The sequence below is a fragment of the Caretta caretta genome, chromosome 6, assembly GCF_965140235.1.
Source record: "Caretta caretta isolate rCarCar2 chromosome 6, rCarCar1.hap1, whole genome shotgun sequence".
Taxonomy (NCBI): Eukaryota; Metazoa; Chordata; order Testudines; family Cheloniidae; genus Caretta; species Caretta caretta.
The window spans coordinates 57,389,904-57,413,822 of NC_134211.1; the positions used below are offsets into that span (position 1 = coordinate 57,389,904).

A 23,919-nucleotide genomic window follows, 5' to 3' on the forward strand; every position below is an offset into this window, starting at 1 on the left:
CCAGAGAGCTTGGACGGCGGCACGGAGCAACGCACCGCCTCTCAGCTCTTCTAATCGATCCAGGTTTGTTGTAGAAAGAGGACTTTTATACAAGGAAACTCTTTCTGGTGGACACCAGGAAGACTGGCATCCTCAGAGACAGTTGGTAGTTCCAACTAAATACCGGGCCAAGCTCTTGAGCTTAGCCCATGATCACCCTAGTGGCCATGCTGGGGTGAACAGGACCAAAGACCGTTTGGGGGGGTCATTCCACTGGGAGGGAATGGGCAAGGATGTTTCTACCTATGTCCAGTCTTGTGAGGTGTGCCAAAGAGTGGGAAAACCCCAAGACCAGGTCAAAGCCCCTCTCCAGCCACTCCCCATCATTGAAGTTCCATTTCAGCGAGTAGCTGTGGATATTCTGGGTCCTTTTCCGAAAAAGACACCCAGAGGAAAGCAGTACATACTGACTTTCATGGATTTTGCCACCCGATGGCCGGAAGCAGTAGCTCTAAGCAACACCAGGGCTAAAAGTGTGTGCCAGGCACTAGCAGACATTTTTGCCAGGGTAGGTTGGCCCTCCGACATCCTCACCGATGCAGGGACTAATTTCCTGGCAGGAACTATGAAAAACCTTTGGGAAGCTCATGGGGTAAATCACTTGGTTGCCACTCCTTACCATCATCAAACAAATGGCATGGTGGAGAAGTTTAATGGAACTTTGGGGGCCATGATACGTAAATTCGTAAATGAGCACTCCAATGATTGGGACCTAGTATTGCAGCAGTTGCTCTTTGCCTACAGAGCTGTACCGCATCCCAGTTTAGGGTTTTCCCCATTTGAACTTGTATATGGCCGTGAGGTTAAGGGGCCATTGCAGTTGGTGAAGCAGCAATGGGAGGGATTTACACCTTCTCCAGGAACTAACATTCTGGACTTTGTAACCAACCTACAAAACACCCTCCGAACCTCTTTAGCCCTTGCTAGAGAAAACTTGCAGGATGCTCAAAAAGAGCAAAAAGCCTGGTATGATAAACATGCCAGAGAGCGTTCCTTCAAAGTAGGAGACCAGGTCATGGTCTTAAGGGCGCTCCAGGCCCATAAAATGGAAGCATCGTGGGAAGGGCCATTCACGGTCCAGGAGCGCCTGGGAGCTGTTAATTATCTCATAGCATTCCCCACCTCCAACCGAAAGCCTAAGGTGTACCATATTAATTCTCTAAAGCCCTTTTATTCCAGAGAATTAAAGGTTTGTCAGTTTACAGCCCAGGGAGGAGACGACGCTGAATGGCCTGAAGGTGTTTACTACGAAGGGAAATGTGCTGGTGGTGTGGAAGAGGTGAACCTCTCCATGACCCTTGGGCGTATGCAGCGACAGCAGATCCAGGAGCTGTGCACTAGCTACGCGCCAACGTTCTCAGCCACCCCAGGACTGACTGAACGGGCATACCACTCCATTGACACAGGTAATGCTCACCCAATTAGGGTCCAACCTTACCGGGTGTCTCCTCAAGCTAAAACTGCTATAGAACGGGAGATCCAGGATATGTTACAGATGGGGGTAATCCGCCCCTCTGAAAGTGCATGGGCATCTCCAGTGGTTCTAGTTCCCAAACCAGATGGGGAAATACGTTTTTGCGTGGACTACCGTAAGCTAAATGCTGTAACTCGCCCAGACAACTATCCAATGCCACGCACAGATGAACTATTAGAGAAACTGGGACGGGCCCAGTTCATCTCTACCTTGGACTTAACCAAGGGGTACTGGCAGGTACCGCTAGATGAATCTGCCAAGGAAAGGTCAGCCTTCATCACACATCTCGGGCTGTATGAATTTAATGTACTCCCTTTTGGGCTGCGAAATGCACCCGCCACTTTCCAAAGACTTGTAGATGGTCTCCTAGCGGGATTAGGAGAATATGCAGTCGCCTACCTTGACGACGTGGCCATATTTTCGGATTCCTGGGCAGAACACCTGGAACATCTACAAAAAGTCCTTGAGCGCATAAGGGAGGCAGGACTAACTGTTAAGGCTAAGAAGTGTCAAATAGGCCTAAACAGAGTGACTTACCTTGGACACCAGGTGGGTCAAGGAACTATCAGCCCCCTACAGGCCAAAGTGGATGCTATCCAAAAGTGGCCTGTCCCAAAGTCAAAGAAATAGGTTCAATCCTTCTTAGGCTTGGCCGGTTATTACAGACGATTTGTACCGCACTACAGCCAAATCGCTGCCCCACTGACAGACCTAACCAAAAAGAAACAGCCAAATGCTGTTCAGTGGACCGGAAAGTGTCAGAAGGCCTTTAACAAGCTTAAAGCGACACTCATGTCTGACCCTGTACTAAGGGCCCCAGACTTTGACAAACCGTTCCTAGTAACCACAGATGCATCTGAGCGTGGTGTGGGAGCAGTTTTAATGCAGAAAGGACCTGATCAAGAATTCCACCCTGTAGTGTTTCTCAGCAAAAAACTGTCTGAGAGGGAAAGCAACTGGTCAGTCACTGAAAAAGAATGTTATGCCATTGTCTACGCTCTGGAAAAGCTACGCCCATATGTTTGGGGACGGCGTTTCCACCTGCAAACCGACCATGCTGCACTAAAGTGGCTTCACACCGTCAAAGAAACTAACAAAAAACTTCTTCGGTGGAGTTTAGCTCTCCAAGATTTTGATTTCGACATCCAACACATCTCAGGAGCTTCTAACAAAGTGGCTGATGCACTCTCCCGTGAAAGTTTCCCAGAATCAACTGGTTAAAATCGTCCTTGAGATGTGGAAAATATTGTTAGTCTTTATGTACTTGGTAGTATATTTAGAGACGCATGTGTCTTATTAACTCTGTTTTTCCTAGAGCTCCAGGAAGAAATCCCAGCCAGTGTTTCACCCTAGCTGAGATTTGGGGGGCGTGTCATAAATATAAAGGGAAGGGTAAACCCCTTTGAAATCCCTCCTGGCCAGGGGAAAGCTCCTCTCACCTGTAAAGGGTTAAGAAGCTAAAGGTAACCTCGCTGGCACCTGACCAAAATGACCAATGAGGAGACAAGATACTTTCAAAAGCTGGGGAGGAGGGAGAGGAACAAAGGGTCTGGGTCTGTCTGTGTGCTGCTCTTGCCAGAGACAGAACAGGAATGGAGTCTTAGAACTTTTAGTAAGTAATCTAGCTAAGTATGTGTTAGATTATGATTTCTTTAAATGGCTGAGAAAAGAATTGTGCTGAATAGAATAACTATTTCTGTCTGTCTGTATCTTTTTTGTAACTTAAGGTTTTGCCTAGAGGGGTTCTCTATGTTTTTGAATCTAATTACCCTGTAAGATATCTACCATCCTGATTTTACAGGGGGGATTTCTTTATTTCTATTTACTGCTATTTTTTATTAAAAGTCTTCTTGTAAAAAACTGAATGCTTTTTCATTGTTCTCAGATCCAAGGGTTTGGGTCTGTGGTCACCTATGCAAATTGGTGAGGCTTTTTATCCAACATTTCCCAGGAGAGGGGGGGGTGCAAGTGTTGGGAGGATTGTTCATTGTTCTTAAGATCCAAGGGTCTGGGTCTGTAGTCACCTAGGCAAATTGGTGAGGCTTTTTACCAAACCTTGTCCAGTAAGTGGGGTGCAAGGTTTTGGGAAGTATTTTGGGGGGAAAGACGCGTCCAAACAGCTCTTCCCCAGTAACCAGTATTAGTTTGGTGGTGGTAGCGGCCATTCCAAGGATAACGGGTGTAATATTTTGTACCTTGGGGAAGTTTTGACCTAAGCTGGTAAAGATAAGCTTAGGAGGTTTTTCATGCAGGTCCCCACATCTGTACCCTAGAGTTCAGAGTGGGGGAGGAACCTTGACACCTGATCTCACTGCACTCCCCGAATGTTATGACCCTCCTCCCCTAGTGCAGCTAGAGGAGCTGGTTTTCTACTCCGAGTCGGTGACTGTCCCCCACAAGCCCTCTAAAGCCCCCCTGTCCAGCCCATCCCCTTTGGTTGCCTCCTACCCTGCCTGCAGCCTAGCGGGGAGGAGTGGTTGACCTGCCTCCCCTTTCCCCTCCTCTTTCTGGTGTCCTTCCCTCCCTCCCTGATCATTATGGCGGGGATACGATGGGTGGGGCCCCTCCAGGAGCCCTAGATACCCCTCCCCCGCCTGCCCCTCCGTCACCCCCCCGAGCCTCTACCTCAGCCGCCACTGCCAAACCACTTGTCACCGCCCCCGCCGGGGCACCAGCAGCGGCAGGCTCTGGGGTGACCTCCATTGCTGCCATGTCCCTCCCCCCCCTTAGATTCTAGGGGAGCCCCCCCAGCCGGCGGGAAGGGCCAGGGTAGGAAGAAGGGGAAGGGCCCTGCCAAAAAGTCCAGGCCCTCCATGGCAGGGACTGCCCTCACTGCCGCGGCCCCGCCACTGGCCGCGGCCTCCCACCCCGCTGCTCCTTCCACCAGCTCTGCGGGTGTCTCCCCCCTCTCCGGCCCCCAGGGCATACGCCCAGGTGTCGGCAGCCCCCCCGCCTACCATTACGTCATCTCTCCCGCCCACCGCCTCCGCTACCAGCTATAGCGGCTGGGGCCCCTTTCCCACCATGACCAGGAAGCACGGTGTCCGTTGCCTCCTGGTACCCGCCTCGCCCCACGTGGAGACCTACGTGCGGGCGTTGGCGAGGGCGGTGGGGCCCACGGCCATTGTGGCGGCCTCCAAAATGTACAGGAAGGTAGTCTTCTTCCTGGCATCGGAGGCCGCCGCCCAGGAGGCGGTGGAGAAGGGCCTGGCGGTGGGGGGAGTGTTCGTCCCCCTTGAGCCGCTGGACGACCTGGGCGTCTGCCTGGTTCTGACTTCCGTCCCTCCCTTCCTTCCTAATGCTGCCCTGTTACCTGCCCTCTCTATCCTGGAGAAGCCCATCTCTGTTTTGAGCCCTCTCCCCTTGGTCTGCAAGGACCCCGCCCTCTGTCACGTCCTCTCGTTCCGCCGGCAAGTGCAGCTGCAACTGCCGCCGGCGGCGCGTGACGGAGAGGCGCTTGAGGGGTCCTTCTTGATCCCCTACCAGGGGGCCCATTACCGGGTGCATTATTCCACAGGGGAGGCCCGGTGCTACCTCTGCTGGGCGATGGGGCACGTCCGGAGGCCCCGGGTCCATTTGGAGGGGCTCATGGTCAATCTTGTCAACATCTATGCCCCGACATTGGGCCCGGAGCAGCTATGCTTCTTTCAGCAGGCGTGCGCCTTCCTCGGCGCTTTGGATCCTCACGAGTGCCTGGTCCTGGGCGGGGACTTCAATACAACCCTCGAGGAGCGGGACCGCTTGGGGACCGAGCAGTGTCCGGCCGCCACGGACGTCCTCCGGGAGATAGTCGACCATCACTCCCTGGTGGACGTCTGGCGCGACCACCACCCAGATGACGCCTCAACGTTCACCTTTGTCCGGGTGGAGGCCCATCGGTTGCGCTACTCCGGTTGGACCGCATCTATTTATCACGTTTCCATCTTTCACAGGCCCACTCCTCCAGCATCCGGCCGCCCCATTCTCCGATCATCACCTGGCCACTGTGACGGTCTCTCTCTGTGCAGAGAGGCCGGGGCCGGCCTATTGGCATTTTAATAACAGCTTGTTGGAGGATGTGGGCTTCGTGGCGTCCTTCCGGGAGTTCTGGTTGGCCTGGTGAGGGCAGCGGCGTGCCTTTCCCTCGACACGGCAGTGGTGGGACCTAGGGAAGGTGCGCACCCTGCTCTTCTGCCATGACTACACCCGGGGCGCCAGCCGACGGAGGGATGCGGCGATAGGGCAGTTGGAACGGGAGGTCTTACAGCTGGAGAGGCGTCTGGCTGCCAGCCCTGAGGATCCATCCCTCTGCGGAGCGTGCCGGGAGAAGTGGGAGGAGCTCCGGGCCCTCGAGGACCATCGGTCCCGGGGTGCTTTTGTTCGATCCCGCATCCGCCTCCTTCGGGAGATGGATCGTGGATCCCGCTTCTTCTATGCCCTGGAGAAAAAGAGGGGGGCCAAGAAGCACACCACTTGCCTCCTCGCAGAGGACGGCACCCCCCTCAAAGATCTGGTGGAAATGTGCAGGAGGGCCAGGGCCTTCTACGCAGGCCTTTTCTCCCCAGATCCAACCAGTCCTAACGCTTGCAGAGTGCTCTGGGACGAACTCCCGATGGTCAGCGCGGGCTACTGAGACTGGCTAGAGCTGCCTCTCACTTTGGCCGCGTTCTTGGAAGCCCTCTGCCGCATGCCCACCAATAAATCTCCGGGCATGGACGGGCTGACCATGGAGTTCTACCGCGAGTTCTGGGACGTCCTCGGCCCAGACTTAGTTACCGTCTGGGCCGAGTCTTTGCAGAGCGGGGTCCTCCCTCTTTCGTGCAGGTGAGCCGTGTTTGCCTTATTGCCAAAGAAGGGGGACCTCCGCGATTTACAAAATTGGCGTCCCGTCTCGCTCCTCAGCACGGACTACAAGGTCGTAGTGAAAGCCATCTTGCTGCGGCTAGGGTCCGTGCTGGCGGACGTGATCCGACCAGACCAGACCTACACCGTCCCGGGCCGCACCATCTTCGACAACCTATATCTGGTCCGGGACCTTTTGGAACTCGGGTGTAGGGACGGTCTGTCGTTCGCCCTCCTGTCCCTGGATCAGGAGAAGGCGTTCAACAGGGTGGATCACTGGTATCTCCTGGGCGCTCTGCGAGCATTTGGCTTGGGTCCCCAGTTTGTGGGTTTTCTCCAGGTGCTGTACGCCTCCGCAGAGTGTCTGGTCAGGCTCAACTGGACCCTGACTGAACCGGTCAGCTTCGGGCGAGGAGTACGGCGGGGTGCCCCCTCTCGGGCCAGCTGTACGCTCTGGCGATCGAGCCCTTCCTCTGTCTCCTCCGTAGGAGGTTGGCGCTATGGGAGCCGGAGCTGCGGCTGGTCCTGTCGGCATACGCTGACAATGTACTCCTCGTGGTCCAGGACCCGGGCGACTTGGCGCGGGTGGAGGCTTGCCAGGCTGTGTACTCGGCAGCCTCCTCCGCCTAGGTCAAGAGCTCTGGCTTGGTGGTAGGGGACTGGCGGCAGGCGAGCTCCCTCCCACCCGCGCTTCAAGCCATCCGGTGGAGCACGGGTCCGCTGCTCTATCTCGGCGTTTACCTTTCTGCCACACATCCATCTCCGCCGGAGAACTGGCACGGTTTAGAGGGCAGGGTGGTGGAGCGGCTCCGGAGATGGACAGGACTGCTCCGGTGTCTGTCCTTTCGAGGGCGGGCACTGGTGCTCAACCAACTGGTCCTGTCCATGCTCTGGTACCGGCTCAACACCCTGGTTCCGGCCCCGGATTTCCTGGCCAACCTCCAGAAATTGATTCTGGAGTTCTTTTGGTCAGGACTGCACTGGGTCTCTGCAGGGGTTCTCCATCCGGCCCTGCCCTCCCTCCTCCAGGGGCAGAAGTGTCTCCGCACTCAGGTCCATGTCTTCCGCCTCCAAGCCCTGCAGAGGCTCCTTTATGGTGCAGGTAGTCCGGCGTGGAGCATATTGGCGCACGCCTTCCTGCGCCGCCTCCGAGGGCTCTGATATGACCGGCAGCTCCTTTATCTCCACCCGAGGGGTCTTCCGTGAGACCTCTCCAGGCTGCTGGTCTTCTACCAGGACCTCCTCCGGACCTGGAAACTGTTCGCAGCGATCAGGTCCGTGGCGGCCTCCATGGGGGAAGACCTCCTCGCGGAGCCCCTGCTACACAACCCCCAGCTCCGTGTGCAGGCGGCGGAGTCCCCCTCGGTGCGCCAGAGGTTGGTCCTGACGGAAGTCACCAGAGTCGGAGACCTCCTGGACTACAACCGGGGAGACTGGCTGGATCCCCTGACGCTCGCTCAGCGCATGGGGCTCTCCAGACCTCGTACTGCCCTGCGCGTACCTCAGGAGGTGAGGGCCGCTTTGCCGCCCGCTGCTCGGGTTTACCTCAACCGGGTCCTGCGAGAGGGCGCGCCCCGCCCACCCTCCACCCCAGGCCCTCCGGACCTTTTCATCGGGCCCCTGCCCCGTGGACCCGACTGACCCCCCCGCCCCTTCACCGTGAGCCGGCTGCGCGAGTTGCAGCCGGTCCGGTTCCAGACCGTGCCAAAACGACATCTCTACACGCTCGTGCTCCACACCCTTCATGTCCTCACCCTCGCGTCCCGCCCTGACACAAAGTGGCGAGACCTCCTGCCACCTCTAGAGGGTGAGGAGCCCCGGTGGGCCAGCCTCTATTCCACCTTAGTCCTGAGGCCCGCCGGGGATATCAGTTGGCGGCTGCTTCACGGGGCCGTGAGCACAGGCGTGTATTTGGCGCGGTTCACCCCAATCCCGGACACTTGCCCCTTTTGCGGCGTGAGGGAAACCCTGGCGCACGTCTATCTGGAGTGCGCCAGGTTGCAGCCCCTATTCCGGCTCCTCACCAATCTTTTGTTACGGTTTTGGTTGCACTTTTCTCCTCACCTTCTTATCTACGCACTCCCTGTCCGTGGCCCCACTAAGTTGCGGGACCTCCTGGTCAACCTCCTCCTGGCCCTGGCTAAAGCGGCCATCTATAAAACCAGGGTGAGGAGGTTGGCCGATGGAGTCTCCTGCGACTGCGGGGCCTATTTCTGATCCTCTGTCCGTTCACGCCTCCGGGCGGAGTTCCTCTGGGCGGCATCCACCGACTCCCTTGACGCCTTTGAGGAGCAGTGGACGCTGTCCGGGGTTCTCTGCTCGGTGTCCCCGTCCGGTTCCCTTCGTTTGACCCTTTGACCGCACTCCCGTCCCTGTTTTTCATGAGTTGCCCCCCGTAATTAGTTAGCTCTCCAGGCCCTGTGGATCTCCCCCTTAGGCTGGGGGGCGGGATCCTTTCGTAGTGGACGAGCTCTGCCCGCCCACTTCCTGGATCCCAATAGGACCAGACTCTTGTACCCCACTGGTCTGGGTCTGTCACAAGTTCTACACACATACACAGGAGAACATGCAAAAGGTCGTTGTTGGATGCTCTGCTGCTCTGCCAGGGATTTGGCTGGCCAGTTTAGAGCAAGCATTCTGACAACTGGGCACCATCCAGACCCTAACTTTGAAAATCTCCTCAGCACTCACCTCCTGCTTGAGGCCAAGGGGCTATTTGAAAATGTTGAGCTCAAGTATGAATTCTTCTAGTTGAGACAGATAAATCTGCAGCCTCCAGTACAGCAGGTGAAAGATTCTGCAACAGTTTCAGCTAATCTGAGGGTACTATTGAATTAAATGAGACTAAATTCACTGACATCGCCTGTTCCTTATTTAGTTTTATATTAGGGTTGTTGATTAATCGCAGTTAACTCACGTGATTAACTCAAAAAAATTAACTGTGATTAAAAATATTAATCGCAATTAATCTCACTTTTAAACAGTAGAATACCAATTGAAATTTTATTAAATATTTTCAGATGTTCTACATTTTCAAATATATTGATTTCTATTACAACACAGAATACAAAGTGTACAGTGCTCATTTTATATTATTTTTATTACAAATATTTGCACTGTAAAAATGATAAAATAATATTTTTCAGCTTGCACTACAGTACTTGTATGAGGTAATCTCTTTATCGTGAAAGTGTAACTTACAAATGTAGATTTTTTTATACATAACTGCACTCGAAAACAAAACAATGTAAAACTTTAGAGCCTACAAATCCACTTAGTCCTACTTCTTGTTCAGCCAATTGCTAAGACAATCAAGTCAGTTTACATTTACAGGAGATACTGCTGTCTGCATCTTATTTACAATGTCACCTGAAAGTGAAAACAGGCATTCACATGGCACTTTTTTGTAGCCGGTGTTGCAAGGTATTTACGTGCCAGACCTGCTAAACATTCATATGCCCCTTCATGCTTCGGCCACCATTCCAGAGGACATGCTTCCATGCTGATGATGCTCATTAAAAAAATAACACGTTAATTAAATTTGTGACTGAACTCCTTGGGGGAGAATTGCATGTCTCCTGTTCTGTTACCTACATTCTGCCATATATTTCATGTCTCGGTTGATGACCCAGCACGTGTTCATTTTAAGAACACTTTCACAGCAGATTTGACAAAACGCAAAGAAGGTACCAATGTGAGATTTCTAAGGATAGATACAGCACTCGACCCAAGGTTTAAGAATCTGAAGTGCCTTCCAAAATCTGAGAGGGATGAGGTGTGGAGAACGCTTTCAGATGTCTTAAAAGAGCAACACTCCAATGCGGAAACTACAGAATCCGAACTACCAAAAAAGAAAATCAACCTTCTGCTGGTGGCATCTGACTCAGATGATGAAAATGAACATGCATCGGTCCACTCTGCTTTGGATCATTATCGAGCAGAACCCGTCATCAGCATGGACGCCTGCCTTCTGGAATGGTGGTTGAAGCATGAAGGGACTATAAATCTTTAGCACATCCGGCACATAAATATTTTGCAATGCTGGCTACAAGAGTGCCATGCGAACGCCTGTTCTCACTTTTAGGTGATATTGTAAACAAGACATGGGCAGCATTATCTCCTGCAAATTGTAACCAAACTTGTTTGTCTGAACAATTGGCTGAAGTAAGACTGAGTGGACTTGTAGGTTCTAAAGTTTTACATTGTTTTATTTTTGAATGCAGTTATTTTTTGTACATAATTCTACATTTGTAAATTCAACTTTCATTATAAAGAGATTGCACTACAGTACTTGTATTATGTGAATTGAAATATACTATTTTTTGTTTTTTATAGTGCAAATATTTGTAATCAAAAATTAAGTGAGCACTGTACACTTCGTATTCGGTGCTGCAATTGAAATCAATATATTTGAAAATGTAGAAAACATCCAAAATATTTAAATAAATGGTATTCTATTATTAACAGTGCGATTAATCACGATTATTTTTAGTCGCATGATTAATCGTGATTAGTTTTTTAATTGCTTGACAGCCCTATTTTATATTAATTTTAATTTATTTTATGCTGCTCCAACATTTTCAATTTGCAATATGCTGCAGAGCTCTGTATTGAAAATGCATCACTATTGTTAGAAGTTGTCAGGTGGAAGACAGAGGTTTTTGCTCATGAGTAGTGGACAGTTGGGTTTTGGTACATGGGGAAGCAGTTTGGGATTGTGAGTAATCACATTGCTGGGTGTCAGAATGATTAGCAGTGGAATATTTACCAGTGTTGGCAACAACACCTGTGTGGTTAGATTTCAAAGTTAACACACCATTGAAGAGAATGGGACAGTTCACACCCCTCAGAACTATCTTTTTCAGGCTAGCCCAAGATGCAGGTAAATATCACTCTAACCCTCTGGTGAGCAAAGCCAGGCAAGCCATGCCCACCCCACCAGAAGCGGAGAGACAGAACAAGAAGTATAAAAGGTGGGCCCTGCAACTCAGTTGGGCTGGAGCGGTGAAGAAGACAGATACCTCCCACCCGCTGCTGGAGCGGGAACCTGAAGGGAAACTCTGCAGCTCTGAGGAGCCAAAGGGATTTCCAGTTGATGAGAATGCCAAGGAGCTGCTGGGACTGCTACTAGCAGTGTAGCCTAGGTGAGACAGAAGACTCCCATGAGACATATGTACACAGCAAGGGGGTTGTAGGAAGTAGCCCAGGGAAACCAGACCATAGTCCAATTGTGTGGCCAGAATCTTGGTCAGTGTGTTTCGGTGAGATCCCCACTGACCAAGTGGCAGAGCCCTCTGCTACAGTTAGAGCCCTGGGCTGGGACCCAGTGGAGTAGGGTGGGCCCAGGTCCTCCTACCCCCTGTTGCCAACCCCACCCCTGGGGTGGCAGCTCCCCACCTTAGGCCAAGAGGCTGGTGTTTGTCTGCCATCTGCCTGAATCTGGATGTCAGGCAAGAAACTGTTTGTTGCTCTGCCCCACCTGGGGAGGGAAAGAGGCCCCTAGACTCTTTGGTGCTCCACCCTGCCTGGGGTGGGTACTGAGGCCCCTAGACTGTTTTGTGCTCCACCCTGACTGGCCTGAGCCTTGGACTACTTACTGTTTGGCCCTGCCTAGAGGGCCAGGGCCTCAGAGACCGCTACTTCCCCAGTAGACAGAGGCGCAGCAGCAAGGGGGTATGGCCTCCCCCCAAGACTGATGGGGAGGGACGGCCACAACCCCCTACACCAAATCTTTTGTGCTGTAGGTAGGCTCTACCAAATTCACCGTGCATTTTCCTCAGTTTCACAGTCATAGGATTTTTAAAATAATCAATTTCATGATGTCAGATATTTAAATTTGAAATTTCACAGTGTTGTAACTGTTGGGGTCCTGACCCAAAAAGGGGTAGTGGTGGGAGTTTCCAAGGTTTCTGTAGGGGGCTTGTGGTATTGCCACCCTTACTTCTGCACTACTGCTGGCAGTGATGCTGCCTTCAGAGCTGGGAAGCTGGAGAGTGGCAGCTGCTGGCCGGGAGCCCAGATTGGAAGGCAGCGCTACTGCCAGCAGCAGCGCAGGAGTAAGGATGGCATGGTATGGTATTGCTACCCTTACTTCGGCACTGCTGCCTTCAGAGCTGGGCCCTCAGCCAGCAGCCACCACTCTCCAGCCATCCAGATCTGAAAGTAGCACAGAAGTAAAGGTGGCAATAACATGACCCACCTACAATAACCTTGCAACCCCCCGACAACCTGTTTTTGGGTTGTGACCCCCAGTTTGAGAAACGCTGGTTTCCCCTGTGAAATCCATATAGTATAGTGTAAAAGTACACACAAGACCAGATTTCACAGTCCATGACATGTTTTTCACGACCGTGAATTTGGTAAGACCCAAACTATAGGCTGTAGTACAAAGGTGTCAAACACTCAGTCCACTTAATATATTTCTGTTGTCCACATGACATTCAGATTCTGCAGAATCTAATCTCTTATTTAAAAGTAAGTTTCCAGGCTTTGTGAATGCAAAGAAAATCTTCCAAATGTGAAGCAAGTACAGATTGATGTAGCACTGTCTTCTTGAGTCTGCAGATAGCCTGAAACAATGAGATATGATCTTCCCCCACCCATACAAAACTCATTAGGATGTTGATTCTCAAGCCTAAGGATGACACTTTAAATGTCAGCATTAACTATCTCATCTGTGATCGTTTTAGCAAATGGAATAGAGAAGGGATTGGAATGAGGCACCTGTGGTGTGGAAACTGCAAGGAAGAAAATGCAGAGGGAAGAAAGGGAGAGAACAAAAAGACAGGGAAATGGGAAAGAAATGGATTCATGGATTTTAAATCCCCAAGAAACTCCCATCTAGTCTTATCTGTCTGCATTATACTGGCCATAGAATATTACCAGTAATTCCTGCATCAAGACCATACCTTCTGGTTGAATGAGAGCATATACTTTTAGAAAGACATTGCAGCTTGATTTAAAGACTTTGAGTGATAAAGGACATGATGAATTCTTCAGGTCATTCACATGATTAATTATTCTCACGGTTAGAAATTGACAACTTACTTCTGAATTTGTCTAGCTTCAGCATTCTATTACTGGGTCTTTCTGTCCCTTTTTCTGTTAGATTAAAGAGCTGTCTATTATCAGACATATATTTCCCATGTAGATACTGATAGATCATGATCAAGTCACCTCTTAAGCATCTCTTGAATAGACTAAATAGATTGAGCTTCTTAAATCTTTCACAATAAGACATTTTAAATAGAGAAAGGAGAAGAGGGAAAGAAGAACAACAAAGAACAGAAACAGCAAGTATTCTGAAGATGAAACAGCTTTCAGGATCAATGCTGAATGTGACAATAAGGTCTGAAGAAATAATAACAACATGTTTAATTAGTAGATGTGAGCCATATTTGACCCTTGATCTTTGTGCAAACCTCCCATTGATGTCCATGGGAGTTCCCCAGTAGATTGAAGGGAGTATGTAAGGGCTGCCCCTAATTAGAAATGGAATTCAGCCCTCTCCATAGGAGTTTGACACCTTTGCTGTAATATCTTCCTACAGCAATAATGGGGAGAGGGGAAGGGGCAATTTGTTTCTCCCTCTCCAACAGCCAAAGTGCCCAACAAGAGGCCCTTGTCTGGGCACTAGCATTCTCTAACAATTATTATTTTTTCTGTTGTGGTAGTACCTGGGAATGATTGGTAGAGCCCCTACAGTGTATCCCTGTGAAGACACTGCTGTTTTTCTATTCTATTCTCTAGCATCACATGACAAATCTGACTCATCAGAGCAGGCCAGGAGAAAAGCTCCTTTTAGTTTAGTTTGGTGCCAGTCAGAGCAGAGTTGCTGCTCTGTCAGTGGAGCCAGGCTGCAAAATGGGTCACACCATTCCCATGGGACACTAAAAATATACAGGAGTCACTCTTTCTTACCCATGCTACTTGATTCCCAGGCAAAGCACAATGTAATGGTAATAGTAATGAGGTTTATTGCAGCTGTGAGGAGCCCAGTTTCTAGAATGGTTTTAGCACTGATCCTGTAATCAGCTCCTCCTTTGTGTGACCATTGACTGTGCAGTTCCAATTGCAGGATCTTGCAGATTACCATGGTAGGCAGCCAACAGCTGTCAAAGTGTAGCCATAGCACTGTCGTGGTGGGGGAATGGAGAGGGTAGGTCTAACAGGCTCCTTCAAGCAGATATTACTTCTGGGGGAATTCTGCATTATTGTGAGTGTGCATAATTAATGAACTGTGCATACTTTTAATTTTTTGCACAGAAAAAAGCTTTTGTGGAAATGTTGCTGCAGTTCTGCTTTTGCCCACCAGAGGGTGCTGTGGTGCAAGAACAGCAGCTGCTCCCAGCAGAAAATAACTTCTGCAGTTCCGGATTTTGCCCACCAGAGGGCGCTGTGGCAATAGAACACAGCAGCAGCAACTCCCCGCCAGCTAGGGAAGAGAAAGAGCGTGCCTTCTTCACAGTGCCTGTAAGGCCAGGTCAGGAGACAGGGGCTATGGGGAGACAAACAGCGTGGCATGCTGGGAGCAGGGGTCAGACAGGGGATCATAAGGGTTAATGGGGGAGGACAGACTGGGGCAGGGGCTGAATGGGAGTGGAGGCACAGGGCCACGGGGGGAGGGAAGTACAGGGCCACATGGTGATGGAGGAGGGGGTGCAGAGCTACATAGAGACAGGGCAGTGGCTGAGTGGGGGCACAGAGACACATGGAGATGGGGGGTGCAGAGCTACATAGGGACAGGGGAGTGGCTGAGTGGGGGCACAAAGACACATGGTGACACAGGAAGGGGGTACAGGGACACCTAGAGACAGAGGGTGGCTGAGTGGGGGCACAGAGACACATGGGGACAGGAGAGGGGGGTACAGAGCCACATAAGGACAGGGGAGTGGCTGAGTGGGGGCACAGAGATACATGGGAAAAGGGGAGGGGGTGCAGGGCCACATGGGGATGGGGGGAGCAGGTGTCTGAATGTGGGCAAAAGGACACATGGGGGTTCAGGAACAGCTGGGATCAGGGGCAGATGTGCCTGACTGAATGGGAGAGGCTAGGGGTTAGCCAGGGTCTCCATGGGGGAAGCTTCCTAACAATTCCTCCCTGCTCTCCCTCCCCACCAAAAAAACCTGTTCATACTTTTCCCACCCATACCCAACAATCCTCCAAGTTCACACCCAGGCTCCTTCCCAGCAATTTATTTCCCTCTCCCTCAGCTTCTCCATTACCCCTGACTCCCCCAAGCCTTTGCACTGCTTCTGAGGGGTGCAGGAAATACATTCTGTATTGTAGTTTAAATGAATTATTACTCAGAGTTCTGTATTAATATGCCTAGTAAGGAATCTATTTGTCAAAAAAACATTTCCTGAATCTTCTTTGTTGTCTGTATTGTTACAGACAGACTTGCTGACAGGTATTTTGAAATAAATGACCAAAAATAATTGAAACTGGTGTGATTATATTGTATTATTTTGACAAATAAAATATGCAGAATTTTAAAATATTGTGTGCATAATTTTTTATTTTTTTTATTGCAGAATTCCACCAAGAGTAAGATATTTTACAAACATTAGAACATAAGATAAGCTATTACCGGCAGGAGAGTGGAGTGGGGGAAGAGAAAACCTTTTGAAGTGATAAACACCCATTTTTTCATGATCTGTATGTATAAAAACATCCTCACTGCATTTTCCACTTTTATGCATCCGATGAAGTGAGCTGTAGCTCACGAAAGCTTATGCTCAAATAAATTGGTTAGTCTCTAAGGTGCCACAAGTACTCCTTTTCTTTTTGCGAATACAGACTAACACGGCTGCTACTCTGAAACATAAGAACTGCCATATTGGATCAGGCCAATGATCCATCTAACCCTATCTAGGGTTGCCAACCCTCCAGGGTTGTTCTGATGTCTCCAGGAATTAAAGATTACACCATGTGATGAAACCTGCAGGAATACGTCCTATCAAAATTGACAACCCTATCAGTATTCTGTCTCTGACAGTGGCAGTACCAGGGCTTCAGGGGGAGTCTACAGAACAGGGCAATTGGAGGGATCCACCTCCTGGTTTCTAGCAGTCAGATGTTTAGGGTTGTCCCAAGCAGGGGCTTGCAGCTCTGACCATCTTGGCTAATAGCCATTGATGGACCTATCCTCCATGAACTTACCTAGTATTTTTTTGAATGCTATTATACTTTTGCCATCACAACATCACACGGCAATGAGTTCCATAGGTTAACTGTGCCCTGTGTAAAGAAGTACTTTCTCTTCTATGTATTAAACCTGCTGTCTATTCATTTCATTGGGTGACCACTGCTTTTTGTATTGTATTGTATTTCACCATTCCCTTTTTCCACACCATACATGATTTTATAGAGCTCTATCATATTTCCCCCTTTGTCATCTCTTTTCTAAACTGAACAGCCTTAATCTTTTTAGTCTTTGCATATGAAAGCCATTCCATACCCTTGATGAGCTTTGTTGCCCGTCTCTGAACCTCTTCCAGTTCCGTTATACCGGGGTGGGCAAACTTTTTGGCCTGAGGGACACATCGGGGAATAGAAATTGTATGGTGGGCCATGAATGCTCATAAAATTGGGGTTGCAGTGTGGGAGGGGGTGCAGGCTCTGGGGTGAGGATGGGGATGAGGAGTCAGGTGCAGGAGTGTGCTCTGGGCTGGGATTGAGGGGTTTGGAGAGCGGGAGGGGGATCAGGGCTGGGGCAAGGTGTTGGGGTATGAGGAGAGCAAGGGATGCAGGCTCCGAGCGGCGCTTACCTCAAGTGGCTCCTGGAAGCTGTGGCAAGTCCCTTCTCCACTCCTATGCGGAGGCGCAGCCAGGCAGCTCTGCACACTGCCCCATCCGCAGGCACAGCTCTGCAGCTCCCATTGGAGCATGTAGGAGCCAGAGTGGGGCCATGCCACAGCTTCCAGAAGCTGCGTGGTGCAGCCCTGACACAGCACCCTAGCAGGAGCACTGGAGCAGGGGGCCGCTTAAAATGGCTCGTGGGCTGCATCTGGCTTGCAGCCCGTAGTTTGCTCACCTCTGCGCTATACCCTTTTTGAAATGGGGCAAGCAGAATTGGTCACAGTTCAGTGGGTTTGCACCCATGGATTTTTGTAGTAGGGTTGTGATATTTTCTGTTTTACTTTCTATCCCTTTCTTAATGGTTCCTAAACATTAGCCAGATTGTGCTCAGAATTTTTTTATTATTTCAGTGGAAACGTTCTTGCTTAGGTTTAAAAGTCACGCTCAAGGCTGGCCCAAAATTAAGGGATTGTATAAATGGGCTTTAGCAAGACAGGGACGATCACAGACAATTTGGATTGGAAAAAATCTTGCTGGAAACGGCTTTCCTTGCCCTTGCCGTGTTTCCGACCCAAACGTTATTGTGCCCTTGGGCAGGTGAGAGGGAGCCGGGCTGCACTTGCAGGTGTCCCCAAGGGAGGGAGGGAGGAGGCGGGCAGCAGCGAACGGGAGCGTGACGCCTCATCCCCGGGGGGCGTGAATCAAGGGCCCCAGGGTAGCAGGCGGGGCTGCAGGTGCAGGATCAGGAAGCGACAGCGATCCGGAAAGCCAGGTCGCAGCAGCAGCAGCCCCCTGCACAGGAGGAAGGTGAGCGACAGATCAGAGTGCGGGGGGCTCCGGGACCGGGACCCCGGGCAGGGCGGTGGGTGTCTGAGCCAGGGACCTGGCTCTGGCAGGACACGTCCCCTTTAAGCTGTTACCACGGCGCAGCGCCTGTGTGGGCGGAGCCGAGCGCTGGGGCGGGTGAGGAAGTGAGCGCGGCTCCGCCCACAGGTCCCTGGCTCCAGCGTCCGCCTGTGCGACCCCGCGCCCCACGGTGTGTCCCCGCTGCGCTGCAGCGCACAGGGGCGCACTCGGTCCCAGCAGCGCAGGGGGGCTGCCCCTCTCCGGGCCGGGATCCCGCTCTGCCTGACTGACCCCAGCTTCTCTGCTTCCCCCCCCTCTGCACCTCTGTCATGAACAGGACGCAGCTAAAGCGCTCTGGGATCCTCAGGATGGCTCTGAGCGGCTCCTCTGACTCTCTGCTGCAGCAGGAGGAGGGTGGCAGCAGCAGCAGGGAGACCCCCTTCCTGTTGAAGGCTGTCCAGATCGCCTTGGTAGTCTCTCTCTACTGGTTCATCTCCATCACCATGGTCTTCCTCAACAAGTACCTCCTGGACAGCCCCTCGCTGCGCCTCGACACCCCACTCTTTGTCACCTTCTATCAGTGTGCTGTCACTGTCTTCTTCTGCAAGGCCCTCAGCCTGCTGGCCTCCTGCTGCCCCCTGGGCTACCTGGACTTCCCCTCCATCCGCATGGACCTCAAGGCGTCCCGCAGCATCCTCCCCCTCTCTGTGGTCTTCATCAGCATGATCACCTTCAACAACCTGTGCCTCAAATATGTTGGTGTGGCCTTCTACAACGTGGGGCGCTCGCTCACCACTGTCTTCAATGTCCTGCTCTCCTATCTGCTCCTCAAGCAAAGCACCTCTCTGTATGCCCTGATAACCTGTGGGGTCATTATAGGTGAGTAGAGCCTGTTGAGTCTGGCTATACCTGTGTGTCCAGTTTGATGTCTTGCAACAGCTCAAAAGTGGATGAACTTCAAAGGTGACCTTCAAAGAAAAAATAGTTGAGCTTATACCTTTCCTCCTTCCCCTTTCCGCCCCTCTGTCCCCCAATTTATGGAGAAAAAGAGCCTGGGAGGTTTTTGGAGATGTTTGTTTTGTTTTTTGTTTGTCTTGTAAAGTATGTCCCCTTTTTTTTAACTTTAGAAATTTGGTTTCTCTCTAGGCTGGAAGACTCTCTAGTGACTGGAAAAGTAGAGAAATAATGACAGCCCTAGAGCCAAGAGAGTGAAAGTTGAGCAACTGATAGAAGTTTTAGTTAGACTGGTTTACTTCTTAGGGAGTTTTCAGTTCTTAAGCATTAAAAAAAAACCTCAGACAAAACCAGTGAAGACAAGATTTGACATTCCTGAGATTGTAAAGATTATAAAAACAAAACAAACAAACAAAAACCCAAAGAGGAGAACCTTAACCTTGGTGCTGCACTCGGGTCATCTTCCTCCATATAAGGTGGTGGGGAGAAAGAGTCACAGACCCATTTAAAAGCAACTAACAATGGATTTTTTTAAGGGAGTGTGCGTAGTGTTTGGATCTCTGGTGTCTCTAATTCCCTTTCAGTATGTCACTAATTCTGTATGGTTGCAGGTGGGTTCTGGCTGGGAATAGACCAAGAGGGAGCAGAGGGCACTCTGTCATGGGTCGGCGTAATCTTTGGGATCCTGGCAAGTCTCTGTGTCTCACTCAATGCCATCTACACCAAGAAAGTGCTGCCCGCCGTGGATGGCAGCATCTGGCGCCTGACCTTCTACAACAATATGAATGCTTGTGTTCTATTCTTGCCCCTCATGCTGCTGCTTGGTGAGTTCCACACCCTCTACCATTTTGACAAGCTGGGGAACCCTGGTTTCTGGGGCATGATGACCCTGGGAGGAGTGCTCGGCTTTGCAATCGGTTACGTGACGGGACTCCAGATCAAGTTCACCAGCCCACTCACCCACAATGTGTCTGGGACGGCCAAGGCCTGTGCCCAGACAGTGCTGGCTGTCTGCTACTATGAGGAGACCAAAAGCTTCCTGTGGTGGACGAGCAACATGATGGTTTTGGGAGGCTCCTTTGCCTACACGTGGGTGAAAGGGCTGGAGATGAAGAAGGCACAGGAGGAATCCACTCCAAAAACAGGCGAGAAAAATGAGACTGGCGTCTAGGCCAGCTCCAGTCTGCACCTCTGCTGCTGTGCCTATGGAGTGGAGCTTCAATGGGAAAGAAGCCAGGATCAGAAACCTTCAGGGCAGGAAAACATTGAACTATGCAGTGCATAGGAAGGGGTGTCAAGAGTGAAACCAAAGGTGTCCCGTGTATACAGTGTGTTTACTAAAATTGTGATGGGGAGGAGAATGTTACTTCCTTTGGATTTCACCCTGTTTCTTGAACAGGAGAAGGCATTTGTTGATGGGACGAGGGTGTATTAGGGGAACCTTCTGTCAGTACTGGGGCTTCTTTAAACTGCTGTTACCATTTAAACACCATATGGACACCGAGCTGCTCCCCTGGTGATGGAGAGGGAAAAGGGCATGAGGTGTGTGTAACTGGGAACAGATAATAGCTACTTCTAGATTAGCCACGAATTGAAGTGGTGAGATCTTGCACCTAAATGTAGAGGAGGGGCAGGTAGCCAGACTTTCCAGGCTACTCCTGCCTCCTATTATAAGTAAGGTTAAGATTTTGTCACAGTTATTTTTAGTAAAAGTCACAGACAGGTCGTGGGCAATAAACACAAATTTACGGAAACCTACGACCTGTCTGTGACTTTTACTAAAAATAATGGGAGGGCAAATAGGGGATGACTGAAGCCTGGGTGTGGGGATGGAGAACGAGAGCCTGAGCACTGCTGTAGGGAAGGGGGACAGCACCTGCCGCCTGAGGGCCAAGCCCTCCCCACGGCAGCTGAGGGCTGCGGGGGCGGGGAGACACGGCGGCTGATAGCTCTGGCCCCACCACCCTGGGCTGAGGCAGAAAATGTCATAGAGGTCTCCGGAAGTTACGGAATCTGTGACTTCCGTGACCTCTGTGACATAACCTAGCTTTAATTATAAATGAAAATGGATGTCCTTCCTGTTCCTACACCATTGCAATATACACTTGGAAATCCCCTCACCAACAGTTCTGGGACCTCTAAATTGCCTGTCCAAGAACACAGTATTTCCTGGTGTGGATCCTTCAAGGTTGTATGTTAACTCTGTTTTTCTCCCACGCCCAAGGGGTTTGCTTGTCCAATAAATGACTAAAAGGATGGGAAAGGATTTTTATCAAACTTCCAAAAGCTAGCAACATTCCTTGTGTTGGGCAGGGGAGTGGTGCTGGCCCTTTCACATAATATTGCTGGGTCCTTCCTTTACTGGGTACCTGGGATTCTGCCTTGGTGAAAGAGTAGCTGGCTCTCTTTTCTTGTGGGTTTCTGAACCATTTGCTGTTCTGGGGTGAGTACCCCATAATAATGAATTGGGGAATTCAAGACATTTCTCATTGGCCTTCTGTATTAGAGACAGAGTTGCCTTTCTGGCAATAATGCTCTCATAATTAGGCCAGTTTCAGGGTGTATTGCTCTCTGCCCCTCAATGGTTGCCTTACCTGGTGATCCTCACTAGAAGGGGTGCCAACTGCGTGAAAACTGATGCTTGAGCATGGAAAATGCCATAATTCAGCTGCACCAAGAACTATCTGAGAAGTTGCAACTCTTTTACCAAGAAATCCCAGAGGAGGGGTGAATGCAGTTGGGCTGAATTCATATCCAGGCTCCCACTTAAGAGTCTGATTAGCACAGAAACCTCTGTGTCCCACCCTGTCTCATTCAAGTGCCATTGTGGCTACAGCAGAGCTACCTTTTTCTCATCTTGATTCAGACATCGATTCTTCCTCCCTACTAAATACTGTTTGAGCTTTATCTAACCTTTGAGCTCCTTCACCTTCCAAGGATTACTAAAGTGGGGCATGGCGAGAGCTGGTGTGATCTATCCCGCTGTGCCCTAAAAAGTCCCAAAGAGTACCAGGCCATTATTATGAAAGCAGTAGGACATTTTTTTTCTCTCTCTCTTTTCTCCACTCCTCCTCTTGCTGGGTGAATTGTTCCTGATTCCAGGAGCCTAAACCTCACTGGAGTTCTGAATCACAGTTGCCTCATTGAAGGCCTCATTTTTTTTGGTCGGGGGATGAATTTTTTTCCATGGTCTCTGTTAATTAATTTTTCTACTGGGATACATTTTAGGTTGCAAATACCGACCTGTGATTGTCAAACTTGTTTAATAAAAGTGTGGATTGGAACCTTGGGGACTGTTTTGGTCTGCAGAGCTGGCAAAGTGTGCAAGATAAATAGTGGTTTCTGCAGTGCTCCTAGTACACAGGGAGACCCTATATTCCTTCTACTTGCTTCAGCATGGTAGCAGTCCTGGCCTTTCACTATTGCCTGTCTCTGAACCTGGCACTGAATTGTCATTGTAGGCGTAGCCTCTCCCCTCAGACTTGTTGGCCTGTAATCACATTCTGAGAGCCATAGTTTCATGTTTGTTAAGTGATGAGGTCTCGTATCAGTGGAATTGCTGAGATTTTCAGCACTGAGCTCAGATGTGGCTGCATGAAGGACATTACCCTTCTCCCTCCATGCATATTCGCTGCTGTGTGTATGAATAGGACTCACTCCTGTATTCTGCAAGGAATTGTTCTAGTAGTATGGTCTCAAGCAACCAGCACCATGTCACCATACAGATTCTGGGTGCTTCTTGAGTGCCTCAGATAATAGTAAAAAGAAAAGGAGTATATTTGTGGCACCTTAGAGACTAACAAGGTGCCACAAGTACTCCTTTTCTTTTTGCGAATACAGACTACCACAGCTGCTACTCTGAAACCTGTCAGATAATAGTGGTTGTGCAGTCACTAAGCAGATAGTCTGTCCTCCTAAAGAGTGCTGTGTTGGGAATCCCCCATCATCTGTATCCCCCATAGTTGCCCTCTATGCATCACAGGACCAATTTCCCTGGGATTCACAGGACAGTGGTTTTCAACCTGTGGTCTGCGGACCCCCGAGGGTCTACAGACTATATCTAAGATCTCCAAAGGGGTCTGCACCTGCGTTTGAAATTGTTTAGGGGTCTGCAAATAAAAAAAGGTTGAAAATCACTGCGCTCGGAGAAGGATTTCTCAGCCTGAATAACGCTTTTGGCTCTAGTCAGGTGTGTGTCTCACCTGGATTTCCCAGAAGTTGTGGACACAGCTACACTTTGTTAGCACTGCTCACAGAGCTCACTGAGGAACGAGGAGGATGGGAGGCAAATTAGATAGAACACTGGGTTTTAAAAACAGTGTTGCCAACTCTCGTGATTTTAAGATCAGACTTGAGATAGTCTTTTTCTTAAAGCCCTTGACCCCGAAATCATGTGAACAGGATTGAATCTTTCCTTAAAAAAAATTCAGTCCTTGAGATTAGCTTGAAACCTTCAACCCTGAAGGCAGCGACCCACAATTCCCTGCGTGTGGCTCTCTGTAAATCTCATGAGGTTTGGGGCCTAGGAACGTGTGGCATCCCTGGGGGCGGCAAGGCCACTCTCGCCGTGTAGCGGCGCCGGGGCAGCCCGCCAGGAGTCTGCAGTGTGAACGGTGCTGAGCGGAGGGGCGCAGGCTCGGGGCTCGTGCAGCCGAGCGGTGGCGGTCACTGGGCGCCGCGGGGTTCTCTATTCCCAGGCAGCTAATGCCGACCCGGCAGCCAGGCCGGGCCGGGCCGCCCCCTCGCAACGGCAGCCGCATGCGGGCCCCATCGCAGTAACAGACACCGGTCCTGCGCGGGACCAGCCCTGCCCCAACCGGCCCCCGTAGGCCTGTTCTCCCCCCTCGCCCCCCTCCTCCTCCTCCTCCCTCCTCCTGCTCCTGCTCCTGACCCATCGGCGCAACCCCCGACTCGCCGCAGCCACGCCCCCTCGGCACGCGGCAGGAACGTGCCGCTGAGGGTTTGCCCAATGGACTCCCCGGCCA

At 50.8% G+C, this 23,919-nt stretch overlaps 1 protein-coding gene across 2 annotated transcripts; it reads left to right on the plus strand.

Moving 5' to 3' along the window:
* Positions 1-17,838: 17,838 nt before the first annotated feature.
* Positions 17,839-22,218, plus strand: SLC35C1 (solute carrier family 35 member C1). 2 transcript variants are annotated; one of them, XM_048852716.2, is made up of 3 exons: positions 17,839-17,941; positions 18,318-18,859; positions 19,546-22,218. In XM_048852716.2, the coding sequence occupies exons 2-3, from the start codon at positions 18,349-18,351 to the stop codon at positions 20,103-20,105; spliced, it is 1,071 nt and encodes a 356-aa protein (XP_048708673.1). In that variant the 5' UTR covers positions 17,839-17,941; positions 18,318-18,348; the 3' UTR covers positions 20,106-22,218. The 2 variants fall into 2 exon arrangements, with proteins under 2 accessions (XP_048708673.1, XP_048708672.1); XM_048852715.2 differs by lacking the exon at positions 17,839-17,941 and having other exon boundaries at positions 18,098-18,859.
* The last annotated feature ends 1,701 nt before the right edge of the window (positions 22,219-23,919 follow it).

Excerpts from the sequence above, each read along its gene's own strand:
- SLC35C1 (XM_048852715.2), top strand. The coding sequence starts at position 18,310 with ATGAACAGGACGCAGCTAAAGCGCTCTGGGATCCTCAGGATGGCTCTG. Across the intron at positions 18,860-19,545 it reads AACCTGTGGGGTCATTATAG|GTGGGTTCTGGCTGGGAATA; the intron begins GTGAGTAGAGCC and ends GTATGGTTGCAG.